Below are 16,090 nucleotides of genomic sequence, written 5' to 3' on the forward strand. Positions count from 1 at the left end.
CTTCGGCCAGTCTTTGGTTGGCCAATCCCTAGGGGAATCCTGTCACAATCATCATTAATGTGCCGGATACAGCAGCAACGAGGGACGGGACAGGGCCCGAGCAAGAGGAGCTTCGCCCCTAAAAGGAAACAAGGACAGAGAGAGGACGCGTCACGGACTGGGCTAGTACCAACACGCCCAGTTTTCCACGTTCCACGTTAGTCTTTAAAGGAGGGCGCACTCTCCAGTGTCTCGTCTCACTGGCCCGCCTTTTTTTTTTTCACCCGTTAGCACCGTCAAAATAAATAGAACAAGCATTGAAAGACTGATACAACTAACGGCCGCCACGTCCCGTCCAGAGGATGCAAGGGCTTTCTCGAACACGGACAAAATGGAGAGGGGGAAGAGGATGGAGAGGCTGGCCGTGGCGGACTCTTTATTTTGTTGTTCCTTCTGCGCTATGAATACTGTGTCAAATGGTACAAAAGAGCGTGTCCGGTGGAGACCGCTCAGTCCCTGTTCACATGTCGTCCTGCAGTCTCGTCGAACGTCGAGATGCCATGACCGTGCGTCCCGCTCCAGAGAAAACATCGCCGTTTTCGTCATCGGGAGCCAAGCGCTATTCGGGAAAAACCCGTTGAAAAGAGCCCATTAAAGCATCCTGACGGGCTAGTTGGTTGACGGGCCCACTCTACGTTCCGAGACAGCGGTGCATCAGCGGTTCGGTCGGTGTCTTGAACCACGGCCGCTCCCCTTCATCGAGCGGCCGGGCTTGAACATTCATTGAATTCTCTTTGCCGCCTCGTTTAACTTTATTAGTTCGTATTATTCTCTTGACGTTGCCCCTCGTACATGTTTGTAATGTGGCCCTGCGCCGTTTTATTATCCATGCACTGAATATTTTCTTAATAGTAATAAAAAAGCAAACTGAAAGAGCCTCTGGCTTTTCCTGGGCATACTAATAATTGATTGATTGATTGATTGATTGATTGATTGATTGATTGATTGATTGATTGATTGATTGATTGATTGATTGATTGATTGATTGATTGACTGACTGACTGACTGACTGACTGACTGACTGACTGACTGACTGACTGACTGACTGACTGAGTGTCGATCTGTCCCTTCTCTTTTCTACAATCGCCCTTTGCTGTGCATGCCGCCTACCTTTAAAAGCTTTAAAAACTCCCCCTCTTCCGTATATCAGGTAAAGATCCCCAGGTGGTCAAAATTAATCCGGAGCCCTCCACTACTGCGCGCCTCATCGCCTGCGTTGCGTCGGCGCGTTAAAAAAAAAGAATTAAGAAATCTTCCGTATATAGACCGTTGCAATGCTTTCCACTGCTCTTACTCGCTCTTTCATCCTTCTTAGCTTCTTGTTTTTACAAGCTTGTATCCTTGCTTCATGCTCTTTTAGATGTTTGTGTGTTCTGTTTACTCGGTGTATTGGTCCTCTCTTGTATTGTCACTGTTATCATTCTCATCCTGCTTGTGTTAATGTACAAGTTTATTATTATTATTATTATTATTATTATTATTATTATTATTATTATTATTATTATTATTATTATTATTATTATTATTATTATTATTATTATTATTATTATTATTATTATACTGTTATTTGTTTATTCAACTGAAGCCAATCTCACATTACGTGTATCTTTGTTTTGGGCGTTTCTAGCGACATGATATACGCGCACGGCAACTCAACACCAAGGCGTGAATGAACTACCTAATTAGTGAATGGTCGTGGCAAAATACGCGCTACGTACGCGCGCTTGCAAGCCCAAAGCTGGTAGCGAACTGTCGCGCATACGCCACGGCTTTCCTCCCAGCATTTCGCGTTCTCCGAGGGCGTGCACGGAAAAGCGATCAATGCTTCAGCTGAGCCTCGCACGCGGAGGGAATTAGCGAACGCGCAGGATCATTTCTCCCCACGGTGTCGCGCGACACTGGCCTCGGGAGACGTTGGCTGACGCCTGCCGCCGCCGCATAATGAGCATCGGATCAATCGCGGTCATTTACCCGCGCTGGCGACGACTCCGGAGCGCTGCCGCCGAGGGACTTGAGACGTCGCCAGCTCTCGCGGCTGCAGGCTGCTGCAGGGCCCGGGGCGAACAATCGCGCAGCCGCTGGCGGATGGCTTTTGCGCCGCCGCTGCAGCTGCTGCACGGGCTGGCAACGACGCAGGCGCGAACTGGGCTGCGGCATTTTTTTCCGCTGTTTTTTTTCTTTCTCATCTGCATATACGGTGAGAAGAAGTTCTCGGCATGTTTAGCTTAACACTCCCCTTGTGTTCTTACCAGCTGCAATAGCACAGCTGCCACTTTACACCCCGCACAAGCGCGCACATCTGTTTGCACCTGTGGTCGCATAATATTTCTTATCAATTTCTTCGAATGGAGAAATAACCGTGAATTAATAACGGGAAGCCGACTTTTATGCGAAAAGTTTACGGAGTTAAAGTCCATCGGTTTCGCCTAAAAATACGTAATCTGGTGCATTCCCACGTTTCGTTGCTAATAGTATTCGTTCATTACTGCGCTTTAGCGTTCGTACATTCTCGTCCGTTTCGCTCTTCTGTGTCGTTCACTGCGTTATATTCGCTAACGTGCAAGAGGAATGTTATGATAATACATGCTCATTCTGCAGCAATTACACGTGTTTTTTTTTTGTTTTTTTTACATGTAATCTTGGTCTGGAGCGCTGCCTGGTATGGTATAATAAAACTGGTTACCGCTGAGACTAGCTATATGCAGCCATACTAGAAACATTTTTTTAAGCCAGCGCACCCTCACCAGAACAGGATTTGGCCATCCTGGTGTAGTATTCTTCCGTAAACCTCCTATATCGGGAGAGGCCTTTGTCCTGCAGTGGACATGAATGGTTTGAATGAATGAATGAATGAATTAATCGGGATTTAGTTTGCGTTTAGATATATGCGTCACCAAAGCTCGCCCTCAGACGTTCTAGCTTTTATTGCCCATTGCGGGCGAACTTTGGGTTGCATATCTTGGGACCTGGGGACGTTTGGTTTCACTAAAAGCAGTTTGTTCATATAACCTGGTCCTCCAATGTCGCAACGAATCCGGAGTTTATGTTAGTTTCTGTTATAAACGCTGCTGTATAAATACTATGTATACGCACCAATAGAGAATGAAATGATTAGGTGGTGCCGGATTAATCTGGAGGCGACCGGCCATCCGCCCATCTGCTTGTGGTGCGACAATCCGATGAGACGGGAGAAACAGCTGAACCGGAACGGGCTAAACGTTAACCGGGTTCTTTTTTTTTTTTTTTTTTTTTTCGCTTTCCGGTTCTTGTCTTCTCGATACACGCACTCTCGTGCGTACAAAGATTACGGAAACGACTTACTTTGCCGGTGGACGTAATTTTCATGATTCGACAGGGTCGCCAACGATTGCCGAAAGTTTTCTTCCGCAAATCACCTGGGCGTATATAGGGGAAATGACAATAATCATTCGCTCCTATATTACTACCTTCGCGGCAAGTCTAGCCGCGCGAAGGCAGGAATACAGATGTCCCCACAAAAACTGCATGGACAGGAGCAAATCCGACCAGGTAGATGTAAATTAAAAAAAAAAGAAGGAACCTCACACTAACGCATAAGACTTGATAGTAGCGAAGCTGTACGCAACCTTCACGACCACCACGACGGTTTAAGTCCACGATTGCAGCCGATTTGCTTCTTCGCTGCTGCCGCAACGACCTTTACTCCATCATTGTTGCCATAAGTGTGAGCTTTTTTTTTATTTTTCTGGAAGTGATAATCATTGGACATCACCTTGGAGGGGCGTACGCTATGGCGCGTCTTTCCCGCTCCGAGCATGCGTTGCCACGATTACGGCGAACGCTGGCGTTTTCCCTTTTTTTTTTTTTGCCAATCTTTGCCGATCTCCCTAAGTGGGTATGGTCATCTTGACAAACGTGCGCCGTGGGCGCTGGGCGGTCGCCGCGAGGCGCGCACGCACGAGCACTCGGCATTTTCTTGGTTTGTTAACTGACAGTGGTCGCCACAATCTTGGCCAATCTCCCTAAGTGGATAGGCTTGGCTTGACAATCGCGCGCAGGGGACGCTGGGCGGTCGTCGCGAGGCACCCACACACGAGCGCGCGCTCAGCGTCGCCGTGAGGCCCGCGCTCACGTGCGCGCCCTCGGCAATTTCTTGGTATTTTTAACTGCGGACACGAAAAATTACATTTGCTAAACAGCTTCGCTGTTTTAAAAAAATCGAACATGTAGTCTACAAAGAAGCCTTGCGAGTGTGGCAATGCATGGCCATCGGCATGTTTGACAAAAGCGGGTTCCAGGAATGAATGAGATGATTCAAATCTTGGGATGAATTGAAGGCATTGCTTCGCTGCTATGTTTGTGTTCTTCGTCTTTTCCGCTGACGAGCGTTTGTCATTCGCTTTCAACATCTGGTTACAACATAAAGAACAAAAGCTGTATACATCACGCGGTGTACGACGGCGACGGAGCCGGGAAGCTTGGCCTAAACCGCACGTGCGCAGGTTCTGTCTGACGTGCTGAATGAAACAAAGACTTCCGGAACGCTGTGTGCCTTGCTTTGCGCAGTCCACACGGCTTTTGCGGCGGGGAATGAAATCTGGAGCTTGCAGGCAGGCATCAGAGTGCCTTATAGCGGGGGTCCCGAAAGTATGTTAAACAAATTACGGGGAGACAGTACAAAATTTCGGACGTTCCAAATCAGTTGATTCACGGCGCCTGATATCTGACCCACTCTGGCACTGTTATAAATCCATGAGTGCGCAGTATGTATAGATGCAGCCCAACAACGAAGCGAATTGACACTCAGGTGACCGAAGGATATATTTTTGAAACTGCAAGACAAGTGTTCAGCGTAAATAACAGCAGCTTCAAGTCAATATAGCCAGGCAAATGGCATGGAGCACTCACTGAGATTTTAGCGCACCGAAACTCTCACGCACTTAAATGTTTTTTGTGACCAGCAGCCTGCAGGTGGTGTACGGGAAAGTCCGTGTATCGAACGAATATGTTCGTGTCGACGCACTGAGATTTCGGTGCACGTGCATTTCGTTATACAGACATTGAATACGGTGAACGGACGTATCGCTGCACAAACACTTTGGTACTCGAACGTTGATTTGATTAATTGTAGGGTTTGACGCGCCGACGCAACGCAGGCGATGAGGCGCGCCGTAGTGGAGGGCTCCGGATTAATTTTGACCACCTGGGGATCTTTAATGTGCGCCGAAATCTCGTACACACGGGCTTTTTTACTTCAAGTTTGCCTCCATCAGAAAAGCGGCCGCCAAGGCCGGGAATCGCGAACCCTCGTCCTCGTGCTCAGCAGCACAACGCCTTAGCCACTGAGCCACCGCGGCGGGTCGGTACTCGAACGAAGCGTAGTTTTATTTTTATGGAACGAAAAAAAAAAAAAGGCTCAGGTTTGGCACTCCTAAGCCTAGTTATCACGAGCGAATGCAAAAAGGCTATGCCCACATTGTTTCGTGAAAGTTTGCTTTTGCTTGAGATTTCGCAGCCTGGCGTCTATAGCTATACCTGGTGAATGACTGGATTCATCATTTCGCTTGCACTGAAGGGCGCGCACAGAAAGTTCAGCCGGCCTGCCATCGATGGCGAGACTGAGAAACCAAGCACCGGCAAAGCAGCGCTTTCGTGTGCGCGCATTGGGCGTTCTCTAGTTTTTCCTTCCTGTAAACTCAGTCAGCCTAGTGTTTTCATATCGCCTAATCACGTAGTTCGCTTCCACTGAACCGTGCGCACAGGCGGCCCAACCGCCTCTGGATGATAGGGCACACACGGAGCAGCCGTTTCACCCTCACCGCAATTGGTACTGCAGCGGTGAAGCTCCGCGCAAGCGAAGCGATAAGGCGTAGCTTGCGCAGAAAGGAAGACGCAGTTTGTGCGGCGGCGACTGAAGGCCACAGCGACGCGATGAATGACCTTGAAAGATGTTATAGCGCAGTAAAGCTTTCGCTCTAAAAGCCGGCGTCCGACCTCTAGCTTCTGCGGCTAGAAAGGTGCTTTGGCTAATGCTTGTGAAAGGTGGATCACCATATGCAAAAAAGCCAGCGCTTCCATCGGCTGCGACACGTTCCACAGCGCGCTCTGCGCGGAAGTACCGCATAGCCGTGGAATCTGAAGCGTCTTCCTCGTCGGCGGCCGACACCTCAGCCGTAGCGAAGGCGCTCGCCAAATCTCGAAAACTTATTTTCACAACAGAGCTGCAAGGATCACTCAGCGGCGTTCAATTGCACTCATTCACAACTTTCGGTTGGGTGGTGGCCTCGGATTTTTCACTTTTGTGCCAGTAGATTTTTTTGGCAATATCTAATGCTGCTTCGTCGCGAAATAATTGACTGTAATCGTGCACGTTTTAGCAAGGCATGTTTTACGCTCTTTTTATTTTTTTATTCTGTGCAAAATAATTAACAAAATCCAACCTAACAATTTGCCGAATAGGTCGTGCACTCTGCCTGGAATACAGTATCTGGGTCATCCAGGGATGGCCAATATCACTAAAGTGGACGAAGATAAGGACGGGAAAGGGTCTGGGAATAGGTCAGCAAAGCTCTCAGAGGTTATGTACCCTTACTCACTGGATATAGCTTCTAAATAGTATAGACACTAGACGGTAAACTCTACGTTTTCATTTTAGAATTATGGGTTCTGCTAACAAAGCAGCGTTAATAATAATGCTTTATCGCGCAATATACTGAAAAAAATACAAGGAGGCAGGCCTGCCAAAGCCGCATTGGGCTTGAGCGGCAGCGACTGGCAGGCAACCGAAACCGCAAATAAGAAAGTAAGCACTGACACAAGTACAAAGCGTAGTATAGCAGAACGCTTCACTATACAAGGGAAAACAAGTTGACTTACAACACAGATTACACCCGACAGAATAACAGCACTCGAGAGTTGAAAATATCAGGTTGTTTCCTAAACTAAAATGAGCCTCCTATAGAACTAAAAAAAAAAAAGAAAACGTTCTGACTGACCCAATGAAGAAAAAGTACCTACATAGAATACGCGAGTACGTTGGGGAAATAGTTTTTTTTCATTGCCGGATTTTGACATACTCAGAAAAAGCAACACATGACAACACAAGACAACATGAGATAATACGATGCCACCATCCGGATGTTCCGGGTATAAAAAAGAAGCGCGAATTCCTCTCGTGGAGGAATAGGAGCATACAATATAACGGGTGTGCACACGCCCAACAAGACGAAATATTCTACGAGGCTGAATGTCCACTGTTAGGACCTTCGATGCGTTGAATCAGAGGCGAATTATTTTTGTCAGGTTATGCTTTCCAACATTTGGGGGGAGAGGTAGGGGTGATGTCGTTACATCCAGTCGGTCGCCATCCTCCCGCTGTAGGGGAACTATCAAAATCTTGGGGGTGTTCATCAACCCCCCCTTTTTTTCCCTTCGCCCTGGAAACGCGGCTGCTTTGGGTACATGCAACGCGGAATACTAACACGAGCATATGGTTTTCCTCGAAAGCACATGTCGAACTTTCGGCCGTTTTTCCTGCAGAAAATAACAACAAAAAAAGTTATATTTTAGAGGCCGGTTTCAACAGCTTTTTTTCTAGTCACGGGGCTCCCGGTATCCGCTTTAGGGCAACGGAAAAGCGCTTCTAGGCGGCACATGTGATCGGCAGGCGTGACAGGCCGCGCGGCGGCACTCTGGTGAAAGAAAAAAGAAAAGGCTGGGAAATGTGGCACCGCTTGAAAACTGACACCAAGAAAACACGGACAACGTCAGAGCAGCGTGACCTCCGTTGGGTTACCGCACGCTGCGCTCGGCCCCAAGAACTGCACTGGCGTCGGGAGCATGCAGCGAGATGATTTTCGCACAAATTTTCGTTATATAGCTGTACGTTTTACTATACTTGATTGATTGATTTTAAGGCGCCGAAACTACACAGGCGCCCTATGAGGCGTTATGGGGCGCGCCGTAGTGGAGGAACTCCGGATTAATTTTGACCATATGTGGATATATAACGTGCGGCGAAACCTACCTCGAACACACGGGCGTTTTTGCCTTTCGCCTCCATCAGAAAAGCGGCCGCTGCGGCCGGAAATTGAACCCGCGTCTTTGGATTCAGCAGCACAATGCCTTATCCACTGAGCCACCACGGCGGGTCGTTCTATACTATATTTGAAATACAGGTTGGTAACCTTCGCTTTAATGCCTTTACAATGATCGCATCCACATTCTGACTACAGTGCGCGAAATGCGCGGTTTATTTTTTAGTATACTACACACATAAAAGCGTACGCTGCTTTTGCTCCGTTACAATGTACAGCCCTCAAAAGTGTTAACAACAACAAAGAAGCGGGTGCTAGCCCATGCACAGAGCGGCAGCTTACGATAGCTACCGGTGCATCTTCGCCGGCTGATAATCGACGCTGGCGAGGATGCCCTTTTGCACTCAGCTGCTCCGTTGTATGCGCACTACCTCGCTGATAACCCGCGCAGCATCGTGAGCAGCCGCTCTGTGCATAGGCTGACTCCCACTTCTTTGTTGTTGTTAACACTTTTGAGGGCTGTACAATATTAAGTGCGGCAACATCTCTTGGGCTGTTGCTTCGCATTTTGCGGTGGAAAGAGTAAAATAGGGAGGTGAGTTCAAAATCACCGCGCGCGGGCTGTAACGCGCAAAATTACCGTTGCGCAAGATGCCACTGCGCGCGTGTCCGCCCTGCCCGAGAAACTTACGCAGCAAATTGACCGCCTTAGCCATGCCGGTGTCCTGTGATGTTTTAATTGACTGTCCATTCTCACCCGCTGCGGTGGCGTATAGCTGAGAGCGATGTCTCGAGTTCGAACCCCCCCCCCCCCCCCCCCCCCCGCAGAGGCCGTTTTTCTCACGCAGAACCGCCAAGCCTTCGCGCGTTCGAGATTTCCTCAGTTGGTCGAAATCTGACCGTATATCCAACCGCACGCTCCGTAGCCCAGGTGCAGGTACGCTTGAAGGTTCGCTCGTGCAACAACTGTTCGCTGGCGCAAGATGAAAACTATGCACTCGCGTCGCGTTTGACGGGAGAACCAGTCATCCCTCCGGCACGTGGCTTCACTGTCAGGGTTCGGCTGACCCCAACGCCCGAGTGATCGCGTGAACTTTCTCAAGCCACCTGTCATTTTTTCCCCAACGTACTTACTGACGCGAAAGACGTCGGCGCCACGAGTATATTTGAAAAAAAATGGAGAAGCGATGAAGAGGAGGAATCAGAAAGGGCATGCGATGAAAAAGAGGTTTTCCCGCCAACTGTGTAAAAAAAAAAAAAAAAAAACGCTACCTTTTTATCAAAATTACGTTTCTTATGATATGGTTGTAATTTCTATAGTTCTGTCACAGTACTCACAATCTATTTTTTTTTACAGTTGTTGAAGCGGATGTGTTACACTTTTTCGGGATTTCAGAATCTTGAAAAATGGTGCCTTGCCTTTTGATGTAATACGTAGCCAGCCGCCGGGAGACGCACTATCATACTGCTAAAGAGCGCCATTGATTTTCCCCCTCTTAACACACATCGAGTGGGCAGAAAATGAACCTGGATAAATAATTTCTAGTTGCTTGATTGTTTTTTTTTAAAGCTAAATCACGCTCAAAATGGTTATTCGATGCCCACAAATTCAGCGTTCAGTTTTCACATGTCAGCTGAATGGACATCTGACCTTCGATCCCTTTTCCACGCAGGGTTTTATCTCACGAACAGATAAGGCTCTCGTCAGTCATATGAACAAGTTTCGTACGCACAGGAGCTTCATTAGTACGTTTTGTGAAAATGACATCCTCATTGCTATAGATCATCGCAAACATATAATATTCATTAACCCCAGGCAGCAAGTTGACGCCGTGTCACCCAATTCGAAGGTGCAAATTATTTCAGCTCTTGCCCAAAATGCGGGTTCTCCTTAAACTGCGTAATATTGTTTTAACGTACATATTTTTGATCGTATTGCACGTCAGCACAAACACTGGCATAAAAATGTTCGTTTATGTAACGGCAGCGTTGGTGCACGGATACTATGCATTCCATTGCATCCGGCTTGTTACTGTTACAAAATAACGTTTGTACCCGGTGGCACCGAAATTATTTGGGGTGTTTATGAGTAAGCGAAAAGAATCAATTAGAGAGTAACCTTGGATAGGATGACGTCTATACCGTTCTGGGAATCAATGACAAAAGCGTCAGAAGGCAGGAAAAGGAAAGGGAGGTGGCTTATCCGTCCGTCCTCGGTGTTCTTAGCGTGACGGTCTTCCGCCTACTCGACCTCTTCAAATCTCGAAACTAGGGCACTGATAGATTGAAAACACAACAATTATTCTCTTGCACATAACAAAACATATACGTGCAAACAATTGACGAAAAACGATTTAATACCGCATGACAGCCTAGGTAGAGTGGCCAAGAAGGACGTTTTTTTTTTTTAACAACAATAATCAGGACAAATTCAAAGATTTGTAACAAAGGAGAAGGAAGAAATCAGGTTAAAAGAAGAGAAGTAACGTGATTTGGGGCGGACAAATCAGAAGCAGGAGACACGCCGTGCTGTGGTGACCGGATAGCTGAGAAAAAATAAAGTGAGCCCAGCGCTCATCGGTGTACGCCTCATCTTCTTCCTAGCCTGTTGGGCAGTTAGCAAGTTGAAACCGCGGATAAAACACGCAATCACAGGTCGGGAGGTTGCCTAGGAGGCGGAATGCGCCACGTGCTTTTCTGTCGGATCGTTGCATTACTTGTATTGATCCTCTCTCCCAGTGACGTCTGCTGCACCTGCGGAGCGCATGCGCGAGCTGCCGCAGCCATTTTGATTTCAGCTTCAGCTGCCTTGGCGACGGAGCCGACGGAGAGTATCTGTGATGCCTGTGCGGTGCGAGTTTTGCTGAGGGCTCGACCTATCTTTTCGGCTGGAGGTTTCCCCCGAATATGAGCGGGAACGACGGCATGGAAGGCCTAATTCCTATCGTAAACAGGCTCCAAGATGCCTACACGCAACTTGGAGCGAGCCTCACGCTAGACCTGCCGCAGATCGCAGTCGTCGGCGGACAGAGCGCAGGAAAAAGCAGTGTTCTGGAGAATTTCGTCGGCAGGTAGGTTGCATCTAGCCATTTCAGCGGGTATTTCGCTTTACCAGGGCTCTGTGCCCGGGCTCCCGTCGCGGAACGCCGGCCCTAGGCTCGCTGACCGCGCCTGGGGAACAACGGTCAAGCGGCTGCCTCGGCGTCGGACGGCCGCGAAGCGAGTGGCTGAGGGGAGGTGGTTCTGCGTATTGTTGAGCGCACATCGCGGGAAAAGTGCACATTCGAATGGGAGTCTCGACCAGAGCGATCGGGCGCAATCCGCCTCCGCCGAAGTCATTCCCGTGAAGCGAACCGCCACTGGCATGATGTTGACAGCGGAGGCGGTGGTCGCGCCGATGCTCCGTAGCGAGAAACAAATAGGCCTACTACCGCATCCTGAACAGTGATCGATTTTAGGTTCCTTCGAAGCCCTTATGGTGTACTCATCTTTTCGGCATTAATTAGCCGCCCTACTACGACTTCTCGTCGGAATTCGAAAGGGGAGGACCTTGGGCCGCACTTAGAATCCGGTTTCGGCAGATGATTGGTCCTTACGAGTCGCCGATTACGAGCTTTTTCCTGGAAACACCCCCCAAGTCGCCGTGTGCTTTCCACGTTGAAACAAAGAAATTGCTGGCACTAATTATTTTTCTCGGTGACGCTGTCGCCTTTTCCGAGACATTTTTGCGATTGCCGATTTCTCTTTTCGACAGTATGCGCAAATAAGCGGGGTGACGTTGTGCCTTGGATGTGCGATAATGCTTGTCAAGATCGTAGTTAGCCTTTGTCCCCTATGGCATTGTGATAACGCGGAAGGTCGCATTGTGCGTAAGCCTTGAACATCGGTCCGATGTCAGGGGCGTCGTCTTGACTCGCACGTCACGCGAGCTACACATTTGGGTGGCTGCGCGAAACTGAACGTTGAGCGCCGTTAGCCGAAAGCGGCTGCGAACGGAGCACTCCCTGATCGCGGCTTCTTCTTGCTACTTAATTTGGAAATAACTACGTGACACAAAAGTGTCCTTAAAAGCTCAGTGTACAACGGGTGAAAATATTAAAGGGCAGGGCATTGACCTTGTATACGTTCCAGCTCAGGTTGCATAGTCATTTCGTTGTGCCATGTTCAGCACTTTCAGGTGGGAATTCAAGGGAAATTGTAGGAGAAAATTTAGAAGTACGATTACGCAGCTAAATTGGAGCACCACCCCTCCCACTTGAGGGAACTTGTTTGGCACACCTTGCAAGAAGCAGGGCTGTAGTCGGGGATTTCCTAAAGTTGAATGGCTGAGTTGTGTTACGCAAAGTACCACACAGGCCACTGCTCAGCAGTTTCGATAAATAGAATTGGCAGCACCATTAGAGCTTCACCTCCGTAGTGGGACACTACAGTCACCAATGCTGCATTCTATGTGGTGACTATAAGGGGTAATTGCTTGCTAAAGAAATTATAATTGGTATTGCATTGTCACATAAGTGTTAATTATGAAAATTTGGGTTTTTAATTTAACCCAGGTATGATTTGTCAGTGTCTTCACGCGTCACGCGAGCTACACATTTGGGTGGCTGCGCGAAACTGAACGTTGAGCGCCGTTAGCCGAAAGCGGCTACACTTATACTGGGTGATCGATTGGTTAACCTTCTGATCAATGTGTTGATTTGTTGCGATAAATGTTATTTTTTTTAGTTCACCTTTCAAACAGTCAAAAGATATTGCACAGTACTTGCCTTTTTTTATTTTGCCATTCATCGAGTAGTCAATATGAAAATTCCTTGGCTGACCCAAATCACAGTTACCCTCACCACCCTTGTCAACAAAATGGTCCTTGCTTTCCTTGGAGTACTTTCACTTGGTGCTGTCCACTGCTTTTCTGCTGCTTCGAACCGAGGGTGTGGTGGGGGGTGTGTGAGGGTGAATACATGTTTCGTCCATGGTCACCAAACGATGCAAGAGGCCCAGCAGATTAAGCACTGCCAAGTGCTGCATGGAAATCTCCTTTCGTTTGCACATTTGGTCCACAGTCAACAATTGTGGTGCCCATAGTGCACGCAACTGTTGCATCTATAATTCTTCGATTAGGACTTAGGGCATCTCTTTCAGTTGAGATGCCTATGCTATTGGCAACCTGACACACTGTTATTCAGCGGTCCAACATAACAATTCAACATTTTTTTTTTTTTTTTTTGCAATGTCTGGAGGGGCGACTGCAACAGGGTGCCCACTGCGTGCTTCATCTTGAGTCCGGCCACACTCAATATCATCCATAAATGAACGCACTCCAGCACTGTTGCAGGGTTCCTGTGAAGTCATTTGGCTTTTATCTGCTCAGCGGTCCACTTGTTTACGAAAAAATTATCACTGCCAGAAGCTCATATGTTTCCATTTTCGGGATAAGCGCCGATGTGCTCGCTTCAAATGTATGTCGTATTAAAGTAAGGCCACGCTTGTGAATAGTGTCTTTCCTGAGCTAGGTTGAGTGATACTTGACAGCCATAAAGTCACTACAGAGGTTGCGGGGCCCTCTCATAGAAATCTGTCAAACTCGTCAGATGACCCTCGTAGAGAAACTAATATTAAAGAGCTTAAACCACACTGGGGTGACGGTAGATGAGAAGTGCCGGGACGAACGTGGGACGAGCCCATCGAGTGCATGGGAACTGTAGTGGGCATGAGGAAACCAGCTGTTAAAATTGCCCCGTTTTTTTGTTGTAAAGAGAATGACTGCCAAACAGTGTTTCACCGGTGTTCATAAATAATAAGCTGTTTGAAAGAGATGCAATGATTCATCACTTGTATATTTTAGGTGACCTGTAGTAGCTATTAGAGTTGGTGGCACTCGTACTACTAGCTAGAGTGGCAGTACCACACTCAACACGTGTACAGTGGCACCTTGCTGGTTACAAGGTCGTGGCATGGCTTTGGGTGGTTGTGTTCTGATGAGACTAAAATGCAGTATGGATGTTTGTGCTAGAATCTCAAGTCCTCCAATATTTGAAGACCAGAAGAGACAAACAGTGGCGGGTTCCTTAAGAAGAGGATTTGTTAGGGCATGGCCGACGGGGGCAGGGTGGGACCCGCCTTGAACTTACCACTGAGCTTAAATCACTACTAAAAGGTAATGGGTGTTCTTTTTATAGTGAGAGTGCCTGTAACACATAGGAGTAAACCAGTGAGTGCATCGCTCACATGGCAGTTTCTTTTGTGGGTTGCAGGCTGTGTATTTTACTTGGTTTTTGCCATCGGTACTGTTTCTGTTAGCCATTGTTTTAACAGTGCAATGCTTCCTGGATTATGTGCATTCTAGTGCACAGCAACAGGACTTATACCCCTGCTACACTAGCGTCCGAATGTTATTTGAACCAAATGTCATTTGACTCAAATGCCAAGTTGTGATGCTACACTAGGTTTTGAAATGCCATTCGGCTCAAATGACATTCGAGCCAAATGAGCACTGAGAGAGACATTTGGGATTTCAAATGCCATTTCCAGCACTCTCGCACGCAGCGTCTTGGATCGGTAATAAAAAATATATAATACTTCCGTACGTAAAACAAACAAAATATTTTTGTTTGTGGAACTTTGTTCACTGTTCATTTACTTAAAATATGAAATCAACATATTTAATTTTCATACTTTCAAAACCAGTGGGCCATTGCAAAAAAAAAAAAAAAACCTATGCTAACAGCCACCACATTTGAGTCAAAACTGGTGTGTCTTCTAATTTGATATCGTTTTACTGCGGTAGACTGCTCCTAAATTTGATTGTTGTATTATTGTACGAAAACTGAACGGGGCGACAACAGTGCCACTACAGCACAGCGAGCAATTGTGAAAGCTTTCAAATGCCATTGAAATTGTAGTGTAGCACGGCGGATTCTGAATGGCATTCGAAGCACCCCATATGAGTCAAATGACATCTGGTTCAAATGACGTTCGGACCATAGTGTAGCCGGGGTATTAGTTGGCCATATCGCTGCATGTTGCCTCTAAGCTCTGAAATCAGTGGGTGTACGAAGAATTACAAACAAAGCAGACAGTCTCTCATATGTTCTGTGCAATGGGGCTGCCAGTAGTCGAAGCTTCGTACGTGCACCGCCATTACAGGTTGTTAGAGGTTGCTGGCCAGAACAGTCCGTCATTGGAGCTACCTTAGTTATAATTCAAAGCTTAGCAGGACATGAGTGCGCAGCTTTCTCCTCTCTTAAAATGCAATCTTTTGGTTGTGCTTCCTTGCATGCTGCTTTCGGCTAGAGCCTTGCATGTGGTGGATGCATGCGCATTTAGAAGTGACATGTGCAGTTCAGCACAGGGCCCTTCCTGGTTTGTTCGTCACATTTACGTCATCATAAATGAACTTTCAAGGGCAAGGAGAGGCACCTTGCATGATGCCAGTGCTCCAGCTTGAAGCTCTCATCCTGCCCAAGTGGCCCAGCAGGGTTGGAACACAATAGATAATGACATGTCGCTCTGTTGAGCAGGCTTCTGCCCTAACTGTGGGCTGTACTCTCAAAAGGCCTGGAACAAGAAAGCTCAGCATGTGCTGAGCTTCATTGATCCAGCAGTTGTATCTTGAAATGTTCATCAGAGGCTGTGCACTCTGTTGTTTGTATTTTTGTATTGTCCCTGTACAGATAAACTCTGGAATGCCTTGTTAGGAAGGTGCGATTTGGCGGGAGTTATTTATAAGGCAAAAATAATGCCATAAAATCATACTTACTAACTTCCAGACTTTCTTTTTTTTTATTGTTTTTTGTGTCAGCCCACTGTCTTAAAGGAGCCATGAAGAGAGAACACAAGTTTGGTTCATTCAAAAGATTGTCTCGTTAGAATCATACTGACACCACTTTTAACGTAAACTTCGCTCAAATAAGCTACATAATTAGGAAAAACGGGAATGGTCATGCGACCCACCAGCTCATTTCCCGCAACAGAACCTATGATGTCACATGAGCTAAGCTCTGCGATTGGCGGAGGCTGGCAGAAGCAGACGCAAATTA

The 16,090-nt window shown here is 47.4% G+C and overlaps 1 protein-coding gene across 7 annotated transcripts in view; it reads left to right on the forward strand.

The window, feature by feature from the left end:
* Positions 1-10,814: 10,814 nt before the first annotated feature.
* Positions 10,815-16,090, forward strand: part of Shi (dynamin-1 shibire) — a 69,882-nt gene continuing 64,606 nt past the window's right edge. For 2 of the 7 annotated variants that reach the window (XM_077678234.1, XM_077678245.1), the window contains exon 1: positions 10,816-11,125. In XM_077678234.1, the coding sequence (XP_077534360.1) occupies positions 10,962-11,125 (164 nt within the window). In that variant the 5' untranslated portion in view covers positions 10,816-10,961. Of the gene's footprint in view, positions 11,126-16,090 lie in introns of all 7 variants that reach the window. The other 5 variants (XM_077678241.1, XM_077678252.1, XM_077678268.1 and 2 more) reach the window with 5 other exon arrangements.

This window comes from Haemaphysalis longicornis, unplaced genomic scaffold (genome assembly GCF_048455015.1).
Source record: "Haemaphysalis longicornis isolate Haplotype H1 unplaced genomic scaffold, Haemaphysalis longicornis Haplotype H1 scaffold_1, whole genome shotgun sequence".
In the NCBI taxonomy this organism is placed as follows: Eukaryota; Metazoa; Arthropoda; class Arachnida; order Ixodida; family Ixodidae; genus Haemaphysalis; species Haemaphysalis longicornis.